At 34.2% G+C, this 22312-nt stretch overlaps 2 protein-coding genes across 2 annotated transcripts; both read right to left on the bottom strand.

Moving 5' to 3' along the window:
• Positions 1 to 7152: 7152 nt before the first annotated feature.
• LOC132030019 (uncharacterized) lies at positions 7153 to 11369 on the bottom strand. The gene is made up of 5 exons (XM_059419485.1): positions 10997 to 11369; positions 10649 to 10726; positions 9256 to 9337; positions 8261 to 8403; positions 7153 to 7496 (listed from the first exon to the last, which is right to left on the bottom strand). The coding sequence occupies exons 1-5, from the start codon at positions 11288 to 11290 to the stop codon at positions 7287 to 7289; spliced, it is 807 nt and encodes a 268-aa protein (XP_059275468.1). The 5' UTR covers positions 11291 to 11369; the 3' UTR covers positions 7153 to 7286.
• A 7668-nt stretch (positions 11370 to 19037) lies between these two features.
• LOC132031722 (uncharacterized) lies at positions 19038 to 19655 on the bottom strand. The gene has a single exon (XM_059421649.1). It carries the CDS (start codon positions 19653 to 19655, stop codon positions 19038 to 19040), a length of 618 nt encoding a protein of 205 aa, XP_059277632.1.
• Between the last annotated feature and the right edge of the window lie 2657 nt (positions 19656 to 22312).

Here is a 22312-nt window from a genome sequence, read left to right as displayed (position 1 = left end):
TGGGCAAGAAACCAAAAAGAGTTGTGGAATTTGGTATTTTAAGTAGTGAAGACTCAAGTGACTACTTGAAATTTCCACAAAGGCCAATTCATTGTGGACCCCAATTGTGGAAGCTTACAATTTAGCTGTTACACTATTTTGGACCTATTTAAAAAAGGAACAACTACGTATATATACATATTAAGGAAAAATATTTACGAAACGTGACGATAGTTTTATATTTACAAAACATAACATTACAAAACCTATACAAAACATGCTTTTTTTAAAAAAAAAAAAATTACTTTTTAAATTTTTTTATTTATTTTTTAAAAAAAATTTAAATATTTTTTTCTCTCAAAAATTTATGTATGAAAGTTGTATGAAATGTGTATATCTCGCTCAAGGCTTAAAAAGTTCGCTCAAAATTTAGTGTATGAAAACAGTATGAAAAATGTATGAAATGTGTATATCTCGTTCAAGGCTTAAAAAATCCGCTCAAAATTGTGTGTATGAAAACAGTATGAAATTTATATCTCGCTCAAGTCTTAAAATTTCGGTCACATTTTCGTGTATAAAGTTCATGTTAGATTTCTGTAAAATTAATACAACTACAAAAACATTGTATACACCTTTGATACAACATTCAAAACTTAAAATAATCGCTCAAATTTTGTGTATGAAATGTGTATATCTTGCCCAAGGCTTAAAAAGTTTGCTCAAATTTTATGTATGAAGAATGTATGAAGTGTGTATATCTCGATTAAGGCTTAAACATTACGCTCAAAATTTTATGCATGAGAATGATATGAAATGTGTATATCTAACTCAAGACTTAGAATTTCATTCACATTTTTCGTATAAAGTTCATATTAGGTTTCTGGAAAATTAATACAACTACAACAACATTTTAACAACTTTCATACAATATTCAAGGCTTAAAGTTTTCGCTCATAATTTTGTGTATGACAATTATATTAAAAATTTCGCTCACACATATACATTTCATACATTTTTCATACAGCTTTCATACACAAAAAAATGAAGTAATTTTATGAGCCTTTGAGCAAAAAAAAAAAAAATTAAATTTAAAAAAAAATATATATATATATATGAAAATCTGTCATGTTTCGTAATATATTGTTATGTTTTGTAAATAAGGAAAATTATCGTCACGTTTCGTAAATATTTCCCCTTAACATGTATATATATATATAGTTTTCCCTTTTAAAAAAAAGACTAAGTGGGATGAGTACAATGATTTACAAACATTTTTGATGATGTCCCTAACTGTTTGTATTAAATGAGGTTTTAAGACAAAGCTAATACAATACCAACAATACTTTGCCTCTTCTCAAATCTTTGGAATATATAATTTTTGTATAAAAGATTGTTCTTTTTGGCCCTTCTGGAACCTATAGAGAGATGCAAGAATGAGGTTTTAGAATTATACTTTGTTTGTGCGACTTTTTTGGCTTAAATAAATAAATTTAGATGTTGTTGTTTTCATTTCTATTTTTGTCTTTGCAGGTCATGGAAAAAGTAGCGTACTAAAGTTAACATTACCAAAGGTGAAACAGCAATTATAAACGGGAAAAAGTCTAAACTTATACGAAATATCTTAATTTTACACTATCATGATTTACCAATCATTTACCGATAACAATTGAAATCTTTTTGAGGCACTTCATGTATGGTGATAAAATAACCACGTTTGATGCACCAATCCTATTTTTAGCTATGATATCTGACATGCACATTAAACCTTCAATTAATTGAATTGTGTATTTATAATTTAGTTGCTTGTGAATATTTATAAATATACTATAATTATTAACTGTTCGACCACTTAATTACTCATGTGACTTAATTACTCATGTGATATATTAAATTTGTATTATTACTTCATATTTGAAGGTAATATAATTCTATAAGAATAGTCAAATATAACATATTTCTACACAAAGGAACTAAAAACACACATTTCAATTCATTAAGGGCTAAATATGTCGAATCATATATCACAAGTATTAACAACAAATTTTACCAATAATTTTGGGTCCAAAAGTGTTATTATCCCAATAACTAATTGTTGGTAAAGATTGTTGCTGGCATGACATTGCTAATTAGGCGTGACATATTATATCTAAGCCTTACTGTCCGATCCTCACATGTTCTACAAAGTTTAAACCTTTTCATTTCTGTCCAATGTCATCCACAAAAATGCCGTGCTCAAGTCGGCAGAGCTAATATTTTGAATTTACTGGTTCTAAATCGTAAAAAAAGAAGTTACTGGCTTCTTAATAGATTATTTATTCATATTAAATGAATTTTTAATACTGTGAAGTTGAGAAGATATTCAAGCCAATTCCTACTCAAAAGCGGAAAGAAATAAAAGGAAACTTTTTTCTTTGTTGGTTTTCGAGTGTGATTGGGATTTAGATCCTTTCTAGGAAAGGATTAGACCTAATAGTATAAATACATGCTAGCTAGGATCTATTAAGGACAAAACATAGAACCTAAGAGTATTCAATCTTGTAACTTACTTTCTCCCTTGATATTAATAAAAGTGTCGGCCGTTCTCCGTGGACTAGGATCACATCGATCCGAACCACATTAATTACTGTGTTTTTATCGTTTCCGCGCTAACAATTGGTATCAGAAGCCTACAGGTCATGAGATCTAGGAGACGAGGAGACTATGACATCTATGAAGTTTGAGGTGGCGAATTTTGATGTAATAACTTCAATATCTGGAAGATCAAGATCATGGCGTTGTTACGGAGAGAAGGATCAGTCTATGCTTTGGACGACTCGTATCCCAAAAATACGAAAGAGGCCGAGAAGCAGAAGATTGAGATGGATGCGTTTAGCACAATTCAATTATCCTTATCAGACAGCGTGTTATGTGAAGTCAGTACCGAGAAAACAGCTGCGAGTTTGTGGAAGAAACTTGAAGATCTCTACCAGAAGAAATCAATAACAACTAGAATGTTGTTAAGGCAGCGTTTACACACCTTCAAGATGAAGACAGGTACAACTTTACAGGATCATCTTGATGCTTTTAATAAATTGGCTATGGATCTTACTCATGCTGATATTAAAGTGCTAGCATGCACTCTACTGTTTTCATTATCACCGGCGTACAAAGACGTAGTTAATTCAATGATGTACAGTAAGGAGGTGGTCACGTTACAGATGGTAAGACATGCATTGAATTCGGATGAATTAAGAAATCATATCAATAATGGTGAGAAAGAGGACCACGGTGAGGGTTTGATGGTTAGAGGTCGCTCGAGCCAAAGAGGGAGATGCAAATCAGTAGCTAGGTCAAAGTCTAGGAAAAGGGTGAGTAGAAAGGATGCTGAATGTTGGGGTTGTCATCAAAAGGGTCACTTTGAGAGGGATTGCCCGAATAAGAAGATTGATAAAACAACAGCCAGATGTAATACTTCGGGCGACTCGGATATCCGGAGAAGAATATGTGCTAAATCGCTTCACGAGATGACATTCAGACACACAAGTGGATTTTAGATTCAGCTTGTGCTTTTCACATGTGCTTTAGAAAAGATTGGTTTACTAGCTACGAGCAGACGAGTGAGACTGTACTTATGGGTAACGATGCAGTATGTGAAATAACAGGCATTCGTTCTGCCCGTATACGGTGTCATGATGGCATCATAAGAACATTGTCTAATGTTCGACATGTTCCTGATCTGAAAAAGAATCTGATCTCTCTTGGTACTCTTGATAAGCTCGGATATAAGCATGCAGGTGAAGGTAGAATCTGCAAGGTGACTAAGGGTTCTCTGGTCATGTTAAAGACCAAACTGGAGGGTGGTCTTTATGTACTTGTGGGCAGCACCATTCTTGGTACTGCGAATGCTGCAACCTCATAGTTATCAGATGATGACAAGGCTAAGATGTGACATATGAAATTAGGTCACATGAGCGAGAGAGGGTTGGCAATTTTGAGCAACCGAAACCTTTTGAAAGGTGAGAAGATTAGTACACTTGATTTTTGTGAGCATTGTGTCCTTGGAAAGCAGAAACGGGTCAGCTTTAGCACGGGAAAGCACAAAACCGAAGGGGTACTTGACTACATTCATTCAAATTTATGGGGTCCATCTCAAGTTCCATCCAAGGGTGAAAAGAGGTATCTTCTTACTTTCATTGATGATTTTTCACGCAAGATTTGGGTATACTTCTTAAAGGCTAAAAGTGATGGCTTGGAGTTTTGCATTGTAGAGTTTGACAATTTCTGCAAGATTCATGGTGTATTGAGACATAGCACTGTTAGGCATACACCACAACAGAATGGAGTAGCTAAAAGGATGAACCGCACTTTTCTTGAGAAAGCACGATGTATGCTCTCTAATGCCAAGGTGCCTAAGGAGTTATGGGCGGAAGCAGTAAATACTGCTTGTTATGTTGTTAATCGTTCTCCAGCGTCGGCGATTGACTTCAAAACTCCAAATAAAGTATGGTCAGGTAAATCATCTGATTACTCGTACTTAAGAATCTTTGGATGTCCCGCATATTATCATATAAGTGATGGAAAACTAAAACATAGAGCTCAAAAAGGTTTATTTGTGGGATATGCTGCAGGGGTAAAAGGATATAAAATATGGAGTTTAGATCCTCTTAAGTTTGTAATCCCATAGAGATGTTACTTTTGATGAGGCCTCTATGCTTGATCCCGGAAAGACTTCTATTGAGTTTGCAGGACAGAAAGTTCTTACAACAGAAACGGTGGAGGAAAATATGAAACTCACCGAGCAGGAGGATCAAGTGTCTCAAGTGGAGTCAGATAATGAAAAAGCTCACATAGTAGTACCTGAAGGTGAACCATACAGTATAGCTACTGGAAGGGACAAACGAACTACGAAGCCTAATCCAAAATATTATCCTCAGCCTTCGCTAGCTAATCTTGTGGCCTATGCATTAGTTACTGCCGAGGAGGAAATAAAGGATCTGGAACCCTTAAGCTATACAGAAGCTACTATGGGTGGTAAAGCTAATCAATGGCGTTTAGCCATGACCAAAGAGATGGAGTCTCTGCACAAGAACCAAACATGGGATTTGGTGAGTCTACCAAAGGGGAAGAGAACTGTTGGTTGCAAATGGGTCTTCAGAAAAAGAATGGCATTCCCGATGTAGAAGATGCTAGATACAAAGCGAGATTGGTTGCTAAGGGATTTTGTCAGAAAGAGGGAATCGACTACAATGAGATTTTCTCACCAGTCGTGAAGCATAGCTCAATTCGTTTGTTACTAGCTTTGATTGCACATTATGACTTGAAGCTTCATCAGCTTGATGTCAATACTGCATTCTTACATGGTGAACTTGAAGAGGTGAACTTCATGAATTACCCTGAGGGTTTCCTTATTGAAGGAAAAGAAGACTAGGTTTGTCAATTGAAGAAATCTTTGTATGGTTTGAAACTGTCACCACAACAGTGGTACAAAAGATTTGATGCGTTCATGATTACTAAAGGTTTCTCGAGAAGTGCATTTGATAGTGCGTGTATCACGTGACGGTATCACTGTAATTCAAATATTTATTCTTGTTATATGTTGATGATATGCTTATTGCTGCTAATAGTATGACAGAGATAAATGATTTAAAGAAACTGCTAAGTAAGAAGTTTGACATGAAAGATTTAGGTGAAGATAAGAAAATCTTTGGAATGGAGATTCACAGAAGAATAGTGAGGTACATCCCTCACATAAGAAGTACATTGAGAAGGTAGTTTAGAGGTTTGATATGGATAAATGTAAACCCGTTACTTTACTATTAGCACCACATTTCAGACTTTCTTCTTTGATGGCACCGCAATCAAAGGAAAAAGTGGAGTACATGTCAAAAGTTCCTTACTCTAGTGCAGTTGGTAGCATTATGTATGCTATGGTTTGCACTTTGATATTGGTCAAGCAAGAAACAGTGTGGTAAGTCGATTCATGTCTAATCTGGTAAGACACATTGGGAAGCAATTAAGTGGATATTGAGATATCTTAAAAGTTCTTTGAATGTTGGTCTAACTTTTTGTAGGATGAGAAATGAAGGCTTCTCGGTCCTTGGTTATGTGGATTCTGATTTTGCAGGTGATCTTGATAGAAGGAGATCAATAACGGGCTATATCTTCACTCTTACAGGTAGTGCCATAAGTTGGAAGGCAACTCTCCAGTCTATAATTGCTTTGTCCACAACATAAGCTGAATATATGGGGCGAGAGCGAAGTTTGAAAGGAGGCTATATGGTTAAAAGGTTTGGTGTCGAGAATCGAGTAGGGTTCAACACGAACCAACTCTAAAATGTGATAGCCAGAGTGCTATTCACTTGATAAAAAATCAGAGATTTCATGATCGCACCAAACATATTGATATCAGATTTTATTTTATTCGTGATGTTATTGAACAAGACACAATTAAAGTCTTGAAGGTTGACACAAAGGACAACGTAGAGGATATGTTGACCAAGGTGGTTCCTTTTGTCAAGCTCAGTCATTGTATGAATTTGGCAGGAGTTCGCATCAATTGATGCATCAGGATGGAGAATGGCAGAGCAAGGTAGAGCTGCTAGTATGTACAAGATTTCGGTTAGTGCCTCTTGTTTTCTACACGGAGTTAGCTCATGACATAGTTAGCTCATGTAGGCTTAGAGACATTGGACTGAATGACGTTCATATAGAAGCTCGAAATTCATCTCAAGATAGAGATTGTGAAATTGAGAAAATATTCAAGCCAATTCCTACTCAAAAGCGAAAAGAAATAAAAGAAAACTTTTTTCTTTGTTGGTTTTTGAATGTGATTGGGATTTAAATCCTTTCTACAAAAGAATTAAACCTAGTAATATAAATACATGCTAGCTAAAATTTATTAAGGACAGAACATAAAACTTAAGAGTATTCAATCTTATAACTTACTTTCTCCCTCAATATTAATAAAAGTGCCGACCGTTCTCCGGGAGCTAAAATCACGTCGATCCAAACCACGATAATTACTGTGTTTTTATTGTTTCCGCACTAACAAATACAAACACAAAATCTGTGTTAAAATTACTCATCGGCATGCTAGCTCTGCCCCTTCTCAAGTTGACAAGATGTTCATTTTTCTTCTTGAACAGAAAATTGCAGCAAATTATACCAGAAAGAAAATAAAAGAGAGCTCAGAAGTTCCATACGAAAGATGTTTATATCATACCATGCATTTGTGTAATATACATAGGAGTATGTACATGTTCTAAAACTTGAAATTCACCAAAGCAGTTCCTTAGGAATTGTAAACTGCGATCTATCTATAAAATGCTTCACTTTTCATCGGTGAGTTTTGAAAGCAGATAGAGGCAGCCAGAACAAAGAAGCACAGAAGCTGCAAAGCAAAGTAGATCAAATGGTGAATGTATAACAGCCTTCTTGCTCTTATCGAATAAACCGATGAGAAGCAGCATCACGATAACATGCCCGATTTTGGTTTTCAGTCCGCTCACAGTAGTTATTTCCAACCATCTCGGTCGTTCCTGGAAAGTTAGTAACATATATATAGAAAAGAAGAATCATATTCTGTGGAGAGAATCATTCAAGCAAAAATGAACCTATATGACCTAATCCTTTGGCATTTCTCTTTAGCATGGACTACTTGATGGAATTCCCTCAGTTTCTATTTACATTGCCATCAACATTTAAGGATACTATGTTTGGCCAAACATCCAAAATCTATTTGGAAAAATACTTTTTGTCGGAAGTGCTTTTCAAAAAAGTACTTTTGAAGAGTAGCAATTTCTATTTGGCTAATCAATTTGAAAAACACTTTGTCAATACCAGAGCAGTAATTAGTTCTTGGCCCAAGGGATCAAAAGAGCTTCTGGGACTTTTTTAGCTTCTGAAAAATAACTTCTATTACCACTCAAAAACACTTTATTTTTCCCGAAAAGCTTGTCCAAACACTTCAGCTCTCTAAAATGAGCACGTCGTTAAGAAAATAAACACTTTTTTCGAGAAGCTTGGCCAAACAAGCTAGTACTACTTGAGTTCATTCCTTCAAAGATTTTCCCTTTTCACTTGGGGACCTAGATATTGGTGATCATAAAAGCAAGAAGTACCAATAGATGCATGAGATTCATTGGAAAGTAGTTTGAGTTGCAGAAACTTTCAGGAGAACTAAGGGACTATTGGATGGAAGATACTACAACATAGAAAACCAGAAAACGGAGATATGCATGTGCTATTCAGTGTTGCACAAGTATACAACTGATAAAACACTTTCCAAATTACTGAGACCAACCTTTAGAGTGAACATGCCGAAGAGATTTGATCGATACGGAGTTCTCTCCCCTGTCATTGATTTTCCTATGTCAAGGTTGCTGATGAAGAGCTCATAGAGACCCATCCCAAAGACTAACATCACTGTTCCCAACAGGTATATATCTAAAGGAAAAAATAATACACCATCAGTATTCAGGAACTACTTAAGCTATTGAAATTAAGAGATTATGCTATGGTAGAAGTCCCAAAACATCTTAGAGGCAAAGGGTAAATATTGAAGGAGCACGAACGATAATATAAAACTATAATGTGCATCACGAGCTACTATGCGTAGTAAATCATAAGATCAATATTTACTCTTAGATCATACGTAATACAGATTAACAAGCAAAAACTCAAGTTCTGTTTACAGAAAGATCAATCCACCTGACTTGAAAAGTAAAAATACGAGATTCAAGAATAAATTGGTTCCTAAATTTTCATGTATATAGTGCTTTCTACTATGTCGTGTTCACTTTATGCTGAATAAATTTATTAAGAATCAGCTCATTCAGTTTTTGCCAAATAAAAAACATGAGAAAATTCCCAAGTCAATCTCCAAAAGAAAACGAATAGTTAAACTTTAATCCATATCCTTCTCAAAATTGGTTGAGCCTAGGACTTCCTGTTAGTAAACAACACGAGACTCGGAGCATAAAGTGTAAGTCATGTGCTAATACCACCTTTTATGAATTTGCAACAATTATGTTCTGCTCAGGAAAGAAAATAAATTGTTTCCCCCTTGTTACAGTTGATTGAAAACCTCATATCTAATTACATTAGAGAAAGCCTCAAAATTTTATGTAAAAGTAGCGAGAATCATTTAGTAATTTAGCTAAAAATCGACTTCATTATACTAAGAAAAGAACCTCTTGATGAGGCCTGTTTTATTAGCAATAACATGATTGAGGAAAGAAGATAAATAGACTACATTGACGAGAAGGAACACAAATACAGTAGTAATTAATGACGAACCTATAGCTTCGACAAGATGCGCAATAACCTTGGCTCTGCTTGCAAAGTACCCTTGGAATGATTCTATCACACACGAGCAGCCCTGTTGATGGAGAAACAAGTTAATTTATTCATTTACTATTATGTTCTGGACATTAATATAGAAGGTTATAATTTATCATTAGACAAATATCAAAGCTTAGAGGAGTAATGACAACATTATAACTCAGAAATCAGGGTCTGAAGAAGAGTCTCTATGCATTGCAGATCAATGTTCCACAGCTCTATCCCTCTTCGAACATAGAACTCTCCGTGATTTATCATGTTTTGGTATTACATATTGTTGGTTTACTAAGTTAAATTTTCTTTATCGAAGTCCAACGGAAATAAAGACGAGAGGGAAAAAAAAAGGATCACTGCTCTAAGACAACATGAACTTTATCTGATGTATGAGACATTCACACTAGAAGCAGTCAAATGAAGCATAGACATAACACAAATCTTATCTCCAAATTACCTATCACTCACGATATGAGGGTCAAATTGACACAAATTAACTTTCTTAATCTATGTCATTCTGCAAATCGAATAGCGACTACAGAAGTGTATTTACTATACCACCATGCAACAAATTAACCAACTAAAAGACTTGCAACTTTTGAAGGTAGAACCTCTACCCTTACTCATTTCTAAGCCTATACGAGACGGGGTTGAAAGATTACCAACTAAAAGATTTACAGACTGAAGTCTTGACTTATCTTTTTAGACTAAATGTTCTGCCCTTTTGTCCTCAGTAATTGATTGATCAAAATCATTAATCTTTACTTGAACTTGTTTCTTTTCTTGATTCTATAATCATAGAGGATTTGTGAGTCTCTGTCCTTGTGCCCCTCGGCCCTCTACAAAATTGCAAGCCATCAGTACTATGCTGCTGGCTAATGAAATTTCACAAAGTGCCCAGTCTGAGGTCTCAAAAAACTCTAAAGTTCTTGGGTTCAATTTTTTATGGATAACATTTAACGTGTATCTAATCTCTTTCCCCTTATACAGGCACTTGTTGATTCCTTCTTGTTAGTTACCTATTTTTGATTCTCTCCTCCTATACTGGGTAATTGTACTGTCATTATCTTAAAACAATATATAATTCTTTGGCTGCTAAAAAAAACAACATAAGGAGAGCATTTAGACAACAGAAATTATACAAGTTATCAGCAGAAAAGGTAAAAGTCGTTAATAAAGGAACCTACTAGATATTCATAATTTAACTTAAGGTCAAGAAATGAAACTCTATAGCAGTGCACAGGTGTCGCCTGATCAACAAAAAACTAGAAATCTTTTCTTTTCTTCTATTGATATAACCCGCCAAAATTAAGGAAAAGGAATGATCAAAATACAAAAGGGTAAAAGAAAAAACCTTGATAAAACAAAGAAAAGATCCAATTAAGGAACCCCATACTGCAAGAATAGCAAAAAACCGACAGCTATAAATCACCTGCAAGAAAACAAACCAAAAATATCAAGATATTTTACATGAAAAATTAACCTAAATAGCCACTCACCCAACCATTTAAATTAAAAATACCAATCAGGTATAATATGCGTATAACCGTGCATAATCAGCATATAATCTATATATATCGGCTAAGATAAGTAAACAGTAAATCCGACCAACTATTTAGATAAAGATACCAATTTACAACAGTGACAAGTAAAAAAAATTGTGAAAATCATTACAGTCCAAATTACAAGGCAGAAATGTCACCTTTTCTAAGTTTTTCTCTACCCTTTCTGATTTTTCATCAGCAATATCAAGCACACTTGTATTGGAATCGGATTGAATAACTGGTGATGAAGCATGAACTGTAGAATGGGTACAACGAGTAGTAGTTAAGGCAACTGGAAATTCAAATCCAGAAAGCTGAAACAGAGATGCAAACTTCACTGTTGATGTTGATTTTAAGTTCTTGATCAAGATTGGAGCTTTAAGATTTGTAGATAAACCTCTCGTACAAGGTTTCATGGTGGAAGAACAAAAATAGATAGAACAATTATGCATGAAAAAAGTTTAAGTGAATGTATCTTTTATAAGATACAATGTATTGGACATGTTTGATGTTTCGGATGCAGAGAACTGAAAATATCTTGGCCAAAAGTCATCTACCCGAACTTGTGATTTTTCATCTAACCCTTCAACTGAAATATTGATTTTTCATCTAACCCTTCAACTGAAATATTGATCATCTGAACCCCGAACGTAAGATAAAATGTGTTATTTAAACCCCTCGTACTAAATTTTTACAAGCGTAAAGCTCGCACTCGTGACATAAAAAAATAGATCAAAGGTGAAGCGTGTCATGTTACCTGTTTTTTTTTTTTTTAAATAAGTTATATCAACAAAAACAATTAATTTTAACAAAAACTTTATTTTAAAATCTATTTAAATAATTAAAAAAATTGAAAAACCCAACCTATCCTCTCTGATAGCCCACCTCGCCGCCGCCACTGCCTCCTCCGCCACCGCCGCCGCTTTCTTTTTTTAAATTTTTAATCATTAAAAATTAATTTTAACAAAAATTTTATTTTAAAATCTATTTAAATAATTAAAAAAAATTGAGAAACCCAACCCATCCTCTCCGATAGCCCACCTCGCCGCCGCCACTGCCGCCATTGCCTCCTCGGCCACCGCCGCCGCTTTCTTTTTTAAAATTTTTAATCATTAAAAATTAATTTTAACAAAACTCTATTTTAAAATCTATTTAAATAATTAAAAAAAATTGAAAAACCCAACCCATCCTCTCCGATAGCCCACTTCACCACCGCCACCACTGGCCCCGCCGCTTCAAAATCTATTTAATTAGCGTTTTTGTTAAAATTAATTTTTAATAATTAAAAATTTAAAAAAAAAAAAGCGGCGACGGCGGCGGAGGAGGCAGTGACGGCGGTGAAGTGGGCTATCGGAGAGGATGGGTTGAATTTTTCAATTTTTTTAATTATTTAAAAAGATTTTAAAATAGAATTTTTGTTAAAATTAATTTTTAATGATTAAAAATTCAAAAAAAGAAAAAAATTGGTCTCTCACGCTCTGTTTAAAGCAGTGAGCTTTACGCGTGTGCCAGCTGGCACGAGAGGGTTCAAATGACACCGTTTATTTTATGTTTGGAGGTTCAGATGATCAACATTTCAGTTGGAGGTCTAGATAGAAAATCAGGACAAGTTCAGGGGTTCTTTTATGATTTTGGCCAAATATCTTTTATAAGATACAATGTATTGGACATGTTTGATGTCTCGGATGCTGAAAACTATGATGCTTTTTTGTCTTTTTTCCTGATTTTCATTAGTGGAAGAGTATTAGCCGCACAAGTAAGGCTAAAGTCATTTTCATTTTGTTAAAATGCAACACTTGTAAGTTCACAATGATATAACTTGTTGAATTTTTATGTGGAAATGTCATGTTATAGATAGTAGATTTTTACTCTTAACGTTTTGCACAGAATAAATTCCTCTCCAGAAAACTCCTCTCCGGTTTCTCTCATTTACCAACATCGTCGGTCTATGTGACAACGCCTTTCGTATTTTGAGATTGAAACAAATCTTTTTTTATCCATAATTTTTATATATTTTTTAAATATTTTAAACTATCAATTATTATAACTTATAATATTTTTTATGTAGTTTCTAAATATGTAAACTTTATTTAAAAAAAGTTTAAGATTTCATTCTCGAATTCACAATCAGAATTAAACTATTTGACTCTTAGACTGTACCAAATTTAGAATCTGAAATGTATGAGTTTCCATGATGATTTTAAGTTAATCTATCTTCTTTTTTTGTCTGTAATTTTCATATATCTTTTAAATATTTTAAACTATCAATTATTATGACTTATAGTATTTTTTATATAGTTTTTAAATATGTAAACTTTATTTAAAAAAAGTTTAAGATTTCATTCCTGAATTCACAATCAGAATTAAACTATTTGACTTTTAGGCTGGTGCAAAGAAAGTATTAGATGGGTTGAAAATCGAATTTAGAATCTGAAATGTATGAGTTTCCATGATGATTTTAAGTTAATCTATCAATCTGTATTATATTGAAAACAAAAACTTCTTAATTAAAAAATTAATACCCTTCTTATTCTTAAAACTTAATTACTAGCTTCTTGAAAAAGAAGAAGAGAGATTGTCGTGTAAAATAACCCCACCCAACTTTGTATGAACTGATTTGCCTTTCCCCTGACATTAACAAATCATATTACCCGTACTGAACAAATTCAGAGTTCATATAAGAACTCCATTGACGAGTAAACAAGATAGAAGAAGAATTAAGATAGAAGAGAAAGAAAATCAAACTATGTTCATCCGAGAGGAGAAATGAGAGAAATTCATTATGTGAAGTATAATTCTTGAGTTGTGATTACAAAGATGAATGTGTAGGTGTATGTATCCAATGAGCATATGATGTATAATCATCTAACTAACCACCTAGCTTAGTAACTAACCCGGATAACTGCTTGTGGATAAGGTTAGTCTAATAACTACTTTTGAGAAGTCCATAACTAACTTTTGAATGGTTGAATGGACTGTTTTGCCTTGCTTAACTTAGCTCAACTAATCCATGAGCTTCTCATTCATACTTTAACATTCCCCCTCAAGTTAGGTCCCATGAAAATATCTAAGACACCTAACTTGGAATTAAGCAAATGATGTTGAACTCCAGTTAATGCTTTTTTCAGAATAACTGCAGGCTGTTCCTTTGTTATAATGTACTGTGTCTGAATTTGACCTTGATGAATCTGCTCCCTAATGAAGTGGTAGTCAATTTCTATATGCTTAGTCCTTTCATGGAACACAGGGTTGACAGCTATTTGTAGAGCAGATTTGGTGTCATTGAATAACTTTACAGGCAAGGTGATTTTGATGTCTCCTTCAACAAACTAAGTATCCAAGTGAGCTCAGAAACAGTTGATGCCATGCTCCTGTACTCAGCTTCTGATAAACTTCTGGAGATAGTAGTCTGCTTCTTTGATTTCTAAGAGATGAGAGATTCACCAAGCTTGATTAGAAATCCTGAGACTGATTGTCTTGTATGTGCACAAGCTGCCCAATCAGCATCACAATAGGCAGTTACATTCTCAATAGGTGAACTAGATATAAGTATCCCTTGTCTTGGCTGAGACTTGATATATTTGACAATCCTTAAAGCTGCATCCATATGAAATTTCTTAAGTTGTTAAAGATATTGACTTAGAGTTTGAACCCCAAATGCTATGTCTGGTCTGGTGACTGTCAAATAGAGTAGTTTGCCTATTAATCTCTGATATGAAGTAATGTTTGTCAGTAATGGATCTTCTGTACTGATTTTTTCATTTTCTGCATTGATTTTGACTTGATGATCATCATATTCTTTAGTGGTAAGCCTCACATTAGTATCTATAGAAATACTTGCTGGTTTAGCTCCTAATAAGCCCAGTTCTGAGATCAACTCCAATGAATATTTTCTTTGATGCATAAGTATCCCATTGTTGTTTCTAGCAAATTCTATTCCAAGGAAATACTTCAATTCCCCTAGATCCCTTCATCTTGAATACTTGTTGAAGTGCTGCTCTGGTTTTTTGAATTATACTGAGATCATCACCTGTCAGTAACATATCATCAACATACACTAACACCATTATTGTTCCTTTTTTTTGTTTTCGTTGTGAATAAAGAGTGATCATGTTGGCTCTGTAGGAACTACAACCTTGTTAATGCTTCAGTCAACTTTGCATTCTATTGCTTAGGGGCTTGTTTAAGTCCATATAGGGATTTAACAAGTCTGCATACTTGTCTTGTTTCCCCTTGACTTGTAAATCCCTGAGGCAAGTCCATGTAGATTTCATCATACAAGTCACCTTGAAGGAATGCAAATGTACACATCTATTTGATGTATAGGCTAGTGTTTAGATGCTGCTATAAACAAACAATCCTGACAGTAATCATTTTGACAACAGGAGGGAAAGTCTCTTGGTAGTCAATGCCTTCTTGTTGATTGTATCCTTTAGCTACCAACCTGGCTTTGAGCCTTTCAATTTCACCAGTTGCTTTATACTTCCACTTGCAGCCTATTGGCTTCTTTCCTTCTGGTAGTGTTGTGAGAGTCCAAGTATTGTTGTTTTGTAATGCTTTAGTCTCTTCTTTCATTGCTTGAATCCATCTAGGATCCTTGCTAGCTTTAACATAATTTTTAGGTTCTGAAATAAAAGAGAAAGCAGTTAAGTAAGCTTGGTATTTTGGAGATATATTATCATAAGATATGTAGTTTGAGATTGGATATTGAGCTTCCCGATGGATGGAATTTAGAGATATAAAATCCTTCATCCATATTGGTGGTTGCTTCTCCCTTCTTGATGCTCTTATTGCAACTTGTATGGTTGTGATTGCTCTTCTTAGAGCAGGTACCACTTGTTAAGTTTGTGTAACTGTGTGTGTATCTACAGTGGTTTGTTGTATTGTTTGAACCTCTGTGGGTTGAGTATTTGGTTGTATCTCATGTATAGTATGATCAGCTGTATATGGTGTCTCATTGATGTTTATATGTGAAGTTGGATTGATTTGAGTTTCTGCTGCACATGACTCAAAAACATCTAGATCATTAGAAAGTAGATAATCAGAAGAATCTGTCACATCAGGTTCAATATGATTAAATATAGGAGGATCAACATTTTGTGACTTAAATGGGAATTCATCCTCTATGAATACTACATCTTTATTGACAAAGAAAGTTTGATGTACAATATCATATAATATATATATATATATATATTCGTTTTGAGATTCAAAGTAGCCCATAAATACTGCAGTTTAGTCCTTGATTGCATCTTATAAGTTTGGTTCACTATCTTGGCATAACACAAGCACCTTAGTACTCTTAAGTGAATTAGTGAAGGTTTCTTGTTATGTAACTTCTCATAAGCTGAAACACCAATGACTGATGGTGGCAATCTGTTAATGATATATACTGCAGTTAGAACACAATGACCCCAGAGTTTTACAGGAATATTTGCTTGTATTCTAAGTGCTCTTGTTACCTCAAGTATGTGTCTATGTTTTCTCTCAGCCACACCATTTTGCTGAGGAGAATAAGCACAAGTTCTTTGATGTATGATGCCTAAGGTTTTGAATAGAGAGGTACATAATTCATTTACAAATTCAGTGCCATTGTTAGTTCTACATACTTTGACCGTTTTATCAAATTGAGTCTTTACAAAGGTAAGAAAGCACTGAATGATAACAAAAGCATCAGACTTTAATCTCAACAGATATATCCATGTCATTCTTGAATAGTCATCTATAATAGTAATGAAGTACATATGGCCATCTATAGTAGGGGTCCTGTAGATGTCCATATGAAGAATATCAAAACAAGCAGTAGTTTTTTATAGTAGATGCAGGAAAATGAAATCTAGCTTGTTTAGCACTATGACAGACTGCGCACTTGTCTACTACTTCTACTATTCTATCTAGTTTATTTGGTAGCATTTTATTTAGTACAAAAGTGGATACATGTCCAAATCTTTTATGCCAAAGACTGATATCTAGATTTGTAGGATTGACACTGGTTGAATCATTAGAAACATCTGAGTTAACATGAGGTTGTTGAGAAGAATTGTTAGCAGCTAAATTGACTCCAAGAGTAGGATTATTAGATTGGTGGAGCAGAATGTGCCATCATCCTCTCTACCAATCTCCATCACCTTCCCACTTGAGAGACCCTGAAAAAAACAAAAATCAGGAAAAAACAAAGCAGCACAGTGTAGTTCTTTTGTTGCCTTGGATACTAACATCAAGTTGTATTTAAATTGAGGAAGTAAAAACACATATTTCAGCATGTTTTGAGCTGATATTGAACTAGTGCAAATGTGTACTACTAGTGCTACATCTCCATTAGGCAAGTGTACCTTTCTAGGATTAGCATTTTCAGTTATAGAATCCTTATTTAGCATATTAATGTTTGACACCATGTGATTTGTAGTACCAGTATCTATAATCCAATCTTGTGCATTATAAGATACTAGAATTGCTCTTATCATACCTGTACCTTTACCTGAGGGATCATCAGAAGTACCAGCTGCATCTAGGGCTGGGCATAAACACCGAAAATCGAAAAATCGGACCGAACCGAATTAATTTGGTTTTTCGATTTCGATTTTTTGGTGTTTCGGTTCGGTTTCGATCTTTTTTGGCTGGGTGTTTGGTTCCGGGTCAACGGTTCTTCGGTATTTCGGTTTAACCGAAGATTTACTACTTTTTTTTTAAAGATTTATTACATGAATACAATTTTTTTTTACAACACTTAGTCCACTCTCTCAGGCCCAAATTAATGTATCCATGCTCATCCCTATAGAGTATAGACCCACCCTAATTTCATTCACTTAACGTAAGCCCTAACTTCATTTCCTCAGTTCCTCTCCTCTGTCCTCAGTTTAATGAACTGATGAATTGCAGTCAGTTTAATGATCAGCTTGACATCCATAATACAAAAGATTACATCACGAGTTCAAATTTTCCAGTATTCATTCTTAAATGTGATGTCTGTCCCGAATATAGCTAATATTGGTGCATCTTGCTGTTTGGTTTATGTATATCGAATTTCGTAACCTTTGGTAATCGTTCTTCGTATTTGGCCTTTGATAGGCTCTGTTCATGATCCATTTTCTTGTTACTTCTTAGCTGCTTAATATTATTTTCTGTATGATATCAACTTCTATGTCCTCTTATGTGTTTTAAGTAGGTAATAAAACAATGTGGTATTGGAAGTTAACATAGAGGTCAATATTTTGGTGATGATGTTTACTTATCTATAAGACTTCATCATATATATGATGCATCTCATTTTGAAACAATCAATAAGCATTCAATAATCAGTACTCTGCAGTCTGCGCAGAGCCACCAAATTAAATTGACCCTTGCTCTATAAAATAATTATTAACTGATAAAAACGCTCACCTCTAATTTTACAAGCAGAAATTAGCCTATTTTAGGCCCATGCTGAAAAAAACTGAATTAGAAAAATCAAAACCTAACCTAAATTTAAAAAATCGAACCGAACTGAACTAATTCGGTGCGGTGTTCGGTGTCCACTTTCAAAAAGCCGAAATCAAAAAATCGAACCGAACTTTGAAAAAACTGAACCGAAGAACCGAACGCCCACCCCTCGTTGCATTTCCTGAACTGTTACTGATTTTTGTCAGCATTTGCATAATTTCCAGGCTGAGCCATGTTGCTCATTTGTCCTAGTCCTCCATTTGCCATTTTTTGATATAGTCCTGCTACATTAGCCATGATATGCTCTCATCCACTATTTCCACCTTTGATATTAGCAGTGCCCAAATTACCAAGATTAGTTCCTAGACCATAAGTTGCTTCAGTTTGAACACTATAAGCTGATGCATTTCCATTTCCCCCGAACCAAACTTCCTTTTCTTGTTCAAGTTTGGAGGATAGCCTATTAGCTTCCAACACTGATCTTTAGAGTAACCCTTAATCTTGCAAAATTCCCACTGTACATTAAAATCCTTTCTGAACTTCTGATGGTTATTGTTGTGATTGTTTGGCCCAGAGGAATACATTGCTGCACCTAACAGGCCTGTAGAGTTTGACATTGTGGATTTTTGACCTTTATCATTAACAATCATAGCATATGCCTGATTTACACTTGGTAGAGGGTTCATTATCAAGATTTGACTCCTAGCTTGCATATATGAGTCATTCAGTCCCATCAAGAGTTGGTGTAGCCTGAGTCCTTATAGATAGGCTACAAAATTTCTATTCACACAAATTGCAACCATGAGGTGGAATTAAGGACTCAAATTCATTCCACAAGCCTTTTAGTTTGGTAAAATAAATTGACACAGATGCAGTTCCTTGTGCAAGTGTTGCTATTTCTCTATGTAAGCCAAAGGTTCTTGAACCACTAACTTTGTCAAACCTTTCTTTTAATTCCTCCCATACAGTCCAAGCTTCAGTTGCATATACTACTCCACTCAAAAGATTACTATCAACAACGTTTATAATCCAAGAAAGAACAATAGCATTTACCCTTTCCCATTGAGGCCAATATTCCTCTCTAAACATCTCTTTTTTCCAAGTTCCATCTACTAGTCCCATTTTATTTCTACCTAGCAAAGCTAAGCGCATTGATCTACTCCAAAGAGAGTAACTCTCAGTACCTGTGAGATGAAGAGAGATTAGAGGAACACCACTGATATCAGTAGATGGCAGATATAATGGATGACTTTGATCCAAATTTGTAGCAGATTGAGATGCTTCTTGATCAGATGTGTTCTGAGTAGGAAATGATCTAGTTGGCAATGTGGGATCTGTTGATCCACCTGCAACTCCATTTGTGACAAGGCCATCAATACCATTTTCTTGATTCGTCATTGTTGTCACACCCCTTTTTTGCCCCGCGCGAATGAACGCACAGGTTTTTATTGTTGAAAGGGTTTTTCCATTTGAAGTGACGGTTTTGAATAGGGATTATTTATTTTACAGAGTCGCCACTTGGAATTGAGTTTTGGTCTTCCAAGTCACCTTATGAATCCCTAATCAAAAGGAAATGACTCTTTTATTATTGGTCCGCGAAAATAGAAGACCGGGGAGAAGGTATTAAGCATTCCCCGAGTCCCGTGGTTCTAGCGCGGTCGCTTTATCGACTTATACTTAACTTAATCTATTTTTGGATAAATTATATTACCGAGCCTTGATTTGCTCGTACTTTTATTGTTGAACTTTTATTAGTCTTAACCCGGATACGTAACCGCATTCCGGATCTTTTAAGTGTCTCAAAATAAGATGCGTAACCGCATTCTCAATCGAAACAAGATTGGTTATTAAAACGAGATTGGCCAAGGTGCGTAACCGCATCCTTGAGTTGTTTAAAGCGTTTCGAAATAAGATGCGTAACCGCATTCTTAATCGAAACAAACATCTTGAAACGTGCCTAAAGCTCATCTAACGTTAAAAGCAATTATTTGTCTCTAAAATCCGAGACTTAATATTATTTGGTAATTAATATTTATTTATTTATTTATTATTTTTTCACTCTTTTGACAACGGATTTTGAAACGTGTTTGCAACCCATCTCGTTCCCTTACAATTGGTTTTTCTGCTCTTTTCTTTGATACTTGACAATGGGGTTTGAAATAATTCGCGCCTCATCTCGCTCATCTCACAATTAATAATTAATCGGGCCTTAAAAGCAATTCAAGCCCCAAAAGAAATTAGAGAACAACCCCCACGGAGCATCTCGTAAGTAGACAAATCATCCAAAAATAAAGTAAAATTTACTTGGCATGGCTTACATTATTACCTATTTATGGAAAATAAATAAACTTTACAATAATTATATTTAGTAGCTAAAATATAACATATTTACTTCCTATAGCTACCACTTTTTTACCACTCATCTGATAACTTCCCACACCCCTAAATTTAAGCCAAAAAAAAGTCCCTCTCTCCTATCCCCCTAAATACACGCCATTATGCCCAATATCCCTTAATTTCCTCCAATTTCAAATCAGTTTTACAATAGTTCAACTTCCTTGTTTATCTCTAATTAACTACTCATTAATTTCACTCATAATTCAAATCTAACTCCCAAAAAAGGTAAGATTCTATACTAATTTTTACGTTTCACCATGTATTTAACTTCTATTTTCGTTTTTTTTTTTTTCGTTTGAATCAGCAATGCAACTCTAAATAATTAATTATCAACATGTTGTTCTTGGTTGTTTTTTGTTAGATTCAAGTGAAATGGCTAAGAAAGCTTCTACTCCGATGAGGACTAGATATATAGAACTCGAATTTTCAATTCCTAATGTTTTGGATTGATATTTTAATAGTTGTTTTTCATATATATTTTGGCTATATTTTTAATTGTATTTTGATTATTATGTTCAATATTACTTATTCTGGTTTACGTTGACTATATTTATATATATTTTTCATATATTTTGACTATATTTAGAAAAATTTCAAAAAAATAAAAAAAATAAAAAAGTTGCAGTGAAAACGTTGCTACCTCAATTATGACTATATTTTGGCTATATTTTTATTGTATTTTGATTATTATGTTTAATATTACTTATTCTGGTTTCTATGGACTATATTTCAGATATCTTTTTCATATATTTTGACTATATTTTTCAAAATTTCAGAAAAATAAAAAAATAAAAAAGTTGCAGTGAAAACGTTGTTATCTCAATTATGAACTCAACTTGAATTCGATATTTCAAAAGATGAATTCAAATATATATTCGTCGTTTAAAATGAGCTCTGTTCACTGGTTTGATATTGTTATTTTTTCAAAGTTTTTTGCTGAACTAGTTTTTGAACCTTTTCTTTTGGTTAAAACTATGAATGTACTTTTTGAATTTGTTAGTTGTTTGAATGAAATATGAGATCAGATATGGAATGGGAGGATATTTGCGTGAATCAGGGAACATTAAAAACTGATTTTAATTTAAATTGGAATAGATTTTGTTTCCATAAATATAGCACTTTCAGTTTTCTCAGCGTGTGTATTTCCGTTATATTTATCCTATATTTAAGGCGATGCATCTACTAGCTAAATATAGGTCCTCCAGCTACGAATTGTAAATGTAGATGTAACGACCCATTTGGTCGTTTAGCACTTTTAGGCATAATATTCCTAAAAACACCCTTTTTCGTGGTCAAATCTTTCGTCTATAGTACAAGCGATAACGGGTGATTCGGTTATTTAATTGACGAGTTTTAGTCCTCATTTGACATGCGAGGACGAATGTTCTAAAGGAGGGGAGAATGTCACACTCCATAATAATCCTTGCTACTTGTATTAAAACAAGAAAGAATGAGTTAAGAAGGTTCAAGGAAAGTTAATCGAGTTAGTAAGAATATCGTTATAAATATGGTTGTCTTAAGTATCTCGAGGTGACCTCGGTAACTAAAGGATTTGAAATCGCGTTATGAGTAAGTATATGAGGTAATGTGAGTGACCTTTTAAAGTATTTGAGATTATTAGTAATGATATAGAAGATGGACAAAAGATAGGAATATAC

This window comes from Lycium ferocissimum, chromosome 9 (genome assembly GCF_029784015.1).
Source record: "Lycium ferocissimum isolate CSIRO_LF1 chromosome 9, AGI_CSIRO_Lferr_CH_V1, whole genome shotgun sequence".
In the NCBI taxonomy this organism is placed as follows: domain Eukaryota; kingdom Viridiplantae; phylum Streptophyta; class Magnoliopsida; order Solanales; family Solanaceae; genus Lycium; species Lycium ferocissimum.
This window is presented reverse-complemented; position numbering and strand designations above follow the sequence as displayed.

Coding starts and splice junctions, on each gene's coding strand:
- LOC132030019 (XM_059419485.1), bottom strand. CDS start 11,290: ATGCATAATTGTTCTATCTATTTTTGTTCTTCCACCATGAAACCTTGT. Junction 10,727..10,996: donor TAGAGAAAAACTTAGAAAAG/GTGACATTTCTG, acceptor GTTTTCTTGCAG/GTGATTTATAGCTGTCGGTT. Junction 7,497..8,260: donor TCGGCATGTTCACTCTAAAG/GTTGGTCTCAGT, acceptor CTAACTTTCCAG/GAACGACCGAGATGGTTGGA.
- LOC132031722 (XM_059421649.1), bottom strand. CDS start 19,655: ATGACGAATCAAGAAAATGGTATTGATGGCCTTGTCACAAATGGAGTT.